The 7,500-nt window shown below is 41.3% G+C and overlaps 1 protein-coding gene across 1 annotated transcript in view; it reads left to right on the forward strand.

Moving 5' to 3' along the window:
• LOC121696986 (coiled-coil domain-containing protein 136-like) overlaps positions 1 to 7,500 on the forward strand; it is a 36,658-nt gene that overhangs the window by 20,897 nt on the left and 8,261 nt on the right. Inside the window, exons 5-6 of the mRNA XM_042078218.1 lie at positions 2,518 to 2,791; positions 3,467 to 3,601. Of these exons, the coding sequence (XP_041934152.1) occupies positions 2,518 to 2,791; positions 3,467 to 3,601 (409 nt within the window). The remainder of the gene's footprint in view (positions 1 to 2,517; positions 2,792 to 3,466; positions 3,602 to 7,500) is intronic.

Raw genomic sequence — 7,500 nt, forward strand, 5'->3', positions numbered from 1 at the left:
CTCTAACATTTTCAAGAATAGACCTTTATGCCAGATGTTATCAAAGGATTTTTTGGAAATCTACAAAGCATGCAAAGATTTTTTCCTTTTTGGAGTTATGTACATGTTTATTTATTAGTGTCTGGAGTGTGTATATGTGGTCGGAAGTTCAATGATTTGGTAGAACACCAATTTGACTATTGTTCAGAATTTTATGGTCGTCAAGGAATGTTAGAATTCGTTTATTAATGATGCTGCAAAAGAACTTTCCTAAGTTACTTGTGATGCAAATGCCTCGGTAATTGTTTGGATTTAAAGCAACACCAAAGAGTTTTTTGTACCTTAAAATAATGTTTCCAAAATCGTTTCAGTGGTTCATCAACTTGTAACAGGGTGAACGGCAATTCTGCATTCGCTTCGCGGCCCTCTATCGGCTATAACCGCACTATGTAAGTTTGCCAGATCGGGTAGCGGATCTGTAGTTCGATGGAATGAGACATAAGAAACTACAAATTTGACTTGCATCTGATGTTGCAATACATCGTACTTTGATGTCATGCAAAATATTCTACCTTGTCTGTGGGCATCGTTATTTGCAAAGCCAGTGCTGGATAAACAAATAGTGTGCATGCGACAGAGGGAAAGTTCTTTGGTGTTGCTTTAATTTATCACCAGATTTAAATATAGGGGTAATAAGGCCTTTATTCCAAATTGAGGGGAAGACTCCACTGTTGAGAACTAGGTTGAACAATTTAGTTATGGCTTCTTTGAGTTTTGAGTTGCTATATTTTAGCATCTCAGTGGAGATATGGTCAATACCGGAAGCTTTTCTAGGTTTAAGTTTTTTAAGTTTGTATTTTAATTCAATTACTGTGGCATCTCAGTGGAGATATGGTCAATACCGGAAGCTTTTCTAGGTTTAAGTTTTTTAAGTTTGTATTTTAATTCAATTACTGTGGCATCTCAGTGGAGATATGGTCAATACCGGAAGCTTTTCTAGGTTTAAGTTTTTTAAGTTTGTATTTTAATTCAATTACTGTGATGGACATGTCTAAGGGATTTTGGTAATCTTTGATGGTTTCCTCCAAACACTTTTGTTTTTTTATTATTCTGAGTTGTCCTGGTTCAAGTTCCATGCTTTCTGGGTTCTGGTAAAGATTTTTAAAATGGTTCATCCATATCTGGCTGTTTTTTGAATTGGAGTCTCAGACTTGCCAGCACCTGTTAGTTTTTTCCAATTTGACCAGAAAGTGTTTTGATTAATTGACTGTTGGATTTTGTCTAGTTCTTTGGACATGTAAGATGATTTTTTGTTTGTTGTATAATTTTTTAATTCAAGATGATATCTTGTTCTGCTATCAGTATCGTTTGGGTTTCGATGTTTAATATTGGATAACTCTCTTAACTTTATCCTTGCTGCATTGCAGTCTATATCAAACCAATTCTCTTTTAATTTTGTTCTATTTCCTTTCATACTAGGGATTTGTTTTACATTAGCTGTTTTTGCTAAATGTATTAATATATTGTTTAGGTGGTTACAGGCCATATTTACGTTCTCAGCATTTAGTTGGTTTTTGGTCATAATGAAATGATCAATAATTTGTTTATTGTTATTGATGACTGCTTCATATGTTGACACATGTTTGTCTGTCCATTTAAAGGTTTTGGGAAGTGAGAATAATTTAGGTTCAAAATTTTGTGAATTAAATTTAATATCTGACCGTTTCAGGTGTAGTATTAACTGGCAGTGGTCAGAAATAGGTAGTTGTGGCATTATCATAAAAGCAGTTATGTGTTCTGGATCAAGATCAGTGATGAAATAGTCAACCACAGAGCAACCGAGGAAAGAAGAGAATGTAAATCCTCCAAAAGAATCTCCTCTAAATCTCCCATTTACAATGTAAACACCTACAAGACTTTTGCACACACGTAGCAATTTAGTTCCACTGGCATTTATTTTGCTGTCAAAACTCTTTCTCTGTGTTTGGATTACCTGAGAATATAGAGTTCTATTAGAATATTTGGTCAACTCCATCTGTGGGAATATAATCAATTTCTTTGCCTGTTCTGGCATTGAGGTCGCCACATATTAGTACTTGGGCTATGGATTGGAAATAACTTATTTCTTTTTCAAGCTCCTCAAAAAGGTTGGCATCGAAATATTGGGAGGTTGATGGTGGAATATAAACTGCACAGAGATAAAAATCTTGGTTCAAATTTAAAACTTCTTTTTGGATTTTTAACCATAAATGGGTTTTACCTTTTTTAATGGGAATTATTTTGTTGTCATATTCATTTTTGTACCAAACTATGATACCCCCCGAATTTCTTCCATTCTTTATATGGATTTCTTTAAGATTTCTCTCTCTCCCTCCCTCACCTCTCTCCCTCCCTCCCTCTCCTCCCTCTCCTCTCTTCCTCTCTCCCTCTCTCTCCCTCCCTCTCTCCCTCCCTCCCTCTCTCTCTGTCTCCCTCCCTCCCTCTCTTTCTCTGTCTCTCTCTTCCTTCCTCCCTCTCTCCCTCTCTCCCTCTCCCCAGCTCCCCTGACCCCTACCTGTCCCTGCGGGCCTCAGACGTGGCAGGTGAGCGGGTCGTGGACTCTGAGGCGCCCGTGGAGGCTGTGAGGGCCGGAGGCTACATGACCATGGCACTGCCACCCGGCCAGAGGGTGGAGACCAGCGTCCAGAAGGACGTGTCGTTTGACGGGCACCCGGTCGCCCCAGGCAACTGGCACGGGGGCGTGGAGGAGGTGCGGTCACTCAGAGAGCAGCTGCAGCAGGCTGAAGAGAGGGCAACGCAGGTGGAGAGACAGGTCTGCTGTTGTGTTTTGTTTTGTTCTGTTCTGTTCTGTTCTGTTCTATTCTGTTCTGTTCTGTTCTGTTCTGTTCTGTTCTGTACTCTATTCTGTTCTGTTCTGTTCTGTACTCTATTCTGTTCTGTTCTGTTCTGTTCTGTTCTATTCTATTCTGTTCTGTTCTGTTCTGTTCTGTTCTGTTATGTTATGTTTTATTCTATTCTATTCTAATCTGTTCTATTTTGACTTTTGCCTGTTCGTAGTTGACTAGACCACTAATAGTGAATTTTGGATTAATAGTAAATTCTGAATTAAACATGTTGAGGGTATAATATATAAGGAGGATGTTATAATAGATATTAACATCCTATTATATAGCTGGTGAAATAGTTTCAGATTCCATTCTGGCATTTGGGATATCACAAACCCAAAGCAAACCTGGTGGAGAAACTCCTAAAGCAGTGAATGTGATGATCCGAGCCCAGTTAACTGCCCCTTCCTCCAAATGAATCCCAGGGAACAGCCCCGCGCTGTGAACGTCTGTCAAAAGGAGACGATTCTCTATCTTCACCAGGGTCTTATTCCTCCATCTTTTATGCTCTCTTGTGTTTTTATCATCCACCATCTTCCACTCTCTCTTTCTCTCTGTGTCTCCATCTCTCTCCTCCATCTCTCTCTATCCCCCTCTGTCAGTGTGAAAGTCTGAAGGAGGAGCTGCAGGAACTCCAGGGTCTGTACGACAGCAGTCAGAGGGAGAGGGCGGAGATGGAGGCGGAGCTTCAGCGCTGCAGGGCGGAGCTACAACGCCTGGCCGGAAGGAAGACCCAGGTGAGTGCAAAGGTCAAAGGTCAAACAGGTGAAACAAGGAAGTTTAAGACAAAAAGAGTATTGTGTGGACTGTGTGTGTATCATATACTAAACCAGATGAAAGCATGTAACAAAAGAATGTTTTGCTTTGGAGTCAACAAAGAAGGAACAAAACACCACACACACACACACACACTTACCAGTTCTGGTAGGTGGCATGAGGACTGCTATGCTAACCCATACACATTCTCTGTCTGTCAGCCCATGATGCTAACTCTGTTGCTAACATGTGCAAGCCAACCACAGTTAAGTGTGTGTATGTGAGCTAGCCAACCACAGCTACGTGTGTGTGTCCAGTGTCTTCTTGTTGCACTCGCTTGATGGGCTGACCACGTCTGACGTGATTTGTGTCGAAAATGTCTTACAGCTTTCAAAATTCTGTCTACTCGTATTGGGGCCTCGTATTGGGGCTATGTATTATGTGTGTGTGTGTGTGTGTGTGTGTGTGTGTGTGTGTGTGTGTGTGTGTGTGTGTGTGTGTGTGTGGATGAATATATGAATATGTGTGTATGTGCATACTTGTGTTTGTGTGTGTGTGTTTGTGTGCTCATATACTTAGTCTTGTAAGACCAGTGTCTTCTTAAATATCTAATTGTTAACCCTTTAGGCGCCAGAGGTTTTTTTCCGAAACGATCAATTTTGACATCTTCATTTCAAAAGGCTATATCTTAAAAGTGATAAGAGATAGAGACTTTCTGTAAATTAGAGAAATATTAAGGATGACCCAAAGTTTATGTAGAGATTAAATGTTTATATCTAATTTGCATATTATGACGTCATATGGTGGCGGCCATCTTGGATTATAGAATTTTCATGAAAAGTCGCATGTTTGAATGATAAAATGCACCACTTCTTACCCCCCAAAATGTCCCTCACCTTCTGTATGCTATATTGCACAATACTGAATGCTCAGGTAAATAGTAAGTAGTGAACAAACTGTGTAAATCATTACTAATAAATGGCAGAAACAAACCAAATGCATGTAGCGGTAGACTGGCCTTTTGCTGTAGAGATTTTCCATTTAGTACATACAGTAGGCACTCTGATTCCATGTATGGGGCACATATATATTATTCAGATGACACACAAACACAAGTAGACAAGACCTGTTTAGTTCAAAAGCTCATTTGCCACGGCAAGGCACAGATCAGGAGTGAGATGACGAGACATGACAAGAGACAATGTTAGTATTTTTTTTCTTTTTGTTGTTTTTGTTGATGTTTTTTTTTTTTTTTCTTAGCTGACAAAGACACACACATCACAAGGACATGAACACACAAAAAGGAACACATAGTGTATGTCCTAAATGATCAGGGAAATAGATAGCAAATCAACAGTGTAAATCATTACTAATAAATGGCTGACATTTTTTTTTTTTATGTAGCAGGCCTTTTGCTGTAGAGATAATGACTCCCTATCCCTATCCATACAGGGCCATCATTCCCATCATCTTGTGATAGACTATGCATGACCTAATGTGTGTGTGTGGGAGAGGGAGAGGGAGAGAGTGTCACCACCTCCACCATGCGAGCAGCATGGCCAGATCTGCCTCGCGCGCGCCGAGTGGAGAGAATTTGCGCAGCTCGGACTAGGCCTACTGTCATTCTCATTGCGACTCCCCACACTGCCACTACGTTCCCCCCTAACTGTCCTATGAGCACTTCAACCTCGTTTAACATACCCAGTGGCATTAGACAAAGGCTCCACCACGTTACTGTCGCCGCGATTGTGGAGAGGCACACGTTCAGAAGACAGAAGCTAGCACTATGTATATTAGGCTACCTCCAGCCTCGTTCGCCACACCACTAACACCCTGCTAACTTCCCGATGAACACCCCGAACCCGTGAAACATTATTCCCACCAGTGACATTGGGCAAACGATTCAACGTTTGTGCTTGGTGTAAGCTAAACTATGGAGTAAACTCTCACTTTGTCCAGCTGCATCATTGCAAGGCAGGGACGCATCTGAAGCCTCACTAAACGAATCACCGTCATTTTCTGAAGGCAGATATTCCCCTTCAGAATCAGGGTCCGCGAATAGAAGACCCAACACTTCATTTCAGGTAAACTTTTTTGATGCCATTAGACGATAATCTAATGCAAATACTCGCTGACGTTGACAATATCGCTCTGATAAAGTAGCTCACACGCACACTAGCTCCGGTATTGCACGCACTGATTCACTGCAGCTGTAGCGCGAAAGTTTTGTTTAAAGGATGACTTTTTTTCGACTCAGGGATGACGTATGACATGTCTGCCATCTAGTGGAGTGGAGGTCGAACGAAATATGACACCCTATTTGACTAAATCGGCCGTTTTATTCAGTACCGCATCTTGTCGACTAAAGTCGACTGTGGCGCCTAGAGGGTTAAATCCTTTTATTAAAATTCCTTCAGCCCAGATAACTAAATTGTAATTTTACATGTCTGTAAAACAGATGATTGTGTACCAATGTGCACTTACATAGAGGTTCACTAATATATTCAAACATCTAACAATACTAATGCTGCCTTATCGATACAGGCCCTGCTGTCTACAGTCTTTTATCTCCTTAAGGTAGCTTGGCCACCAGCCCTCGGCCCCCAAACACCTTGGAATGTAACTGTCTGTAGTCTCGACTAGTCTCATGTCACTCACCTGTCCTCCATATTTGTAGTTCCTCTTGTGATTAACCCCTCACCCACACTGTAGTGTTGCCTACAACTCCCAGAATCCCTGCTGCTGGATATATAACTGGTTGAAGTGGGGGGCACAATTCAGTGTGAGCAGAGATCTTTAAACGGCAACATGGCGTCCTCTGGTTGGTTGTCTGGTTTGCGGGGACCTGAAACGCGTACCAGTAAACCCTGAGGTCCCCACGTTGCCTTTAACCATCTTTGGTGTGTATCTAATCGTGGTCTCTCTCTATCTCCCCTCCCCCTGTGTGGTATGCCATGGCTTTTTCTGTTGTGCCTCACCCCATCTGCGCCCATGATGTACCTTCATAACCTAACCATGCCATGCATCCCTACAAACCTACGACAACGCACAATATCAAATTCTGAACAAATTTGATGTCTCTTGATGATCAAACTGCTTTCTCTATCTCTTTGTCTACATTTATCTGTCTGTTCTACCTGTCTATCTCTCTCTCTCTCTATCTATCTATTTATCTATCTATCTATCTATCTATCTATCTATCTATGTCTGTCTCTCATGTCATTCTCTGACCTCTTTTCTTATATGACCATTTGGTGTTTTATTTTAATGTCAATATGCATGTGTACCTATATGTCTATCTCTCCATGCATAATGTTTTGTTTGTTTACTTGTTGTCTGTCATGTTTTTATTTTGCTTTTTTAATTTACGTTATGATTTATTCATTTTTCTCATCCCCTTACCTCCCTCCTCTTTCTCCTCCTCTTCCCTCCATCCCTGCGATCCCCCTGTTTTTCTTTCTTTCCCCCAGAACTCCTGTCCTCCGTCTGAGTCCCCTATTCTCTCCGTCCCCTTCATAGGAATGGTTGTAATAGTGGCTCTGCTCTGGTGCTGGTGGTCGGAGCTGTCTTGCCAGAGGGGATGAAGGTATGGCTGTGTCCTTTCTATGTCCAAAAGCCTCCGGCAAAGAACTCGAAAAAGGTTGAGAGACATCATCTCGCTCAAGTGACCAGAGAAACGAGACAAGAACAGAAGAGATCTGAATCTAGAACAAATCTGGACAAAGCAATCTGGTCCTAGAGTAGATCTGGACAAAGAGATCTGCCTCTAAAGTGGATCTTGACAAAGAGCTCTCATTCTAGAATTCATACGGACAAAGTGATCTGATTCTTGAATGTATCTGGACAAAGAGATCTGATTCAAGAATGTATCTTTACAAAC

The sequence above is a fragment of the Alosa sapidissima genome, chromosome 22, assembly GCF_018492685.1.
Source record: "Alosa sapidissima isolate fAloSap1 chromosome 22, fAloSap1.pri, whole genome shotgun sequence".
Classification (NCBI taxonomy): domain Eukaryota; kingdom Metazoa; phylum Chordata; class Actinopteri; order Clupeiformes; family Clupeidae; genus Alosa; species Alosa sapidissima.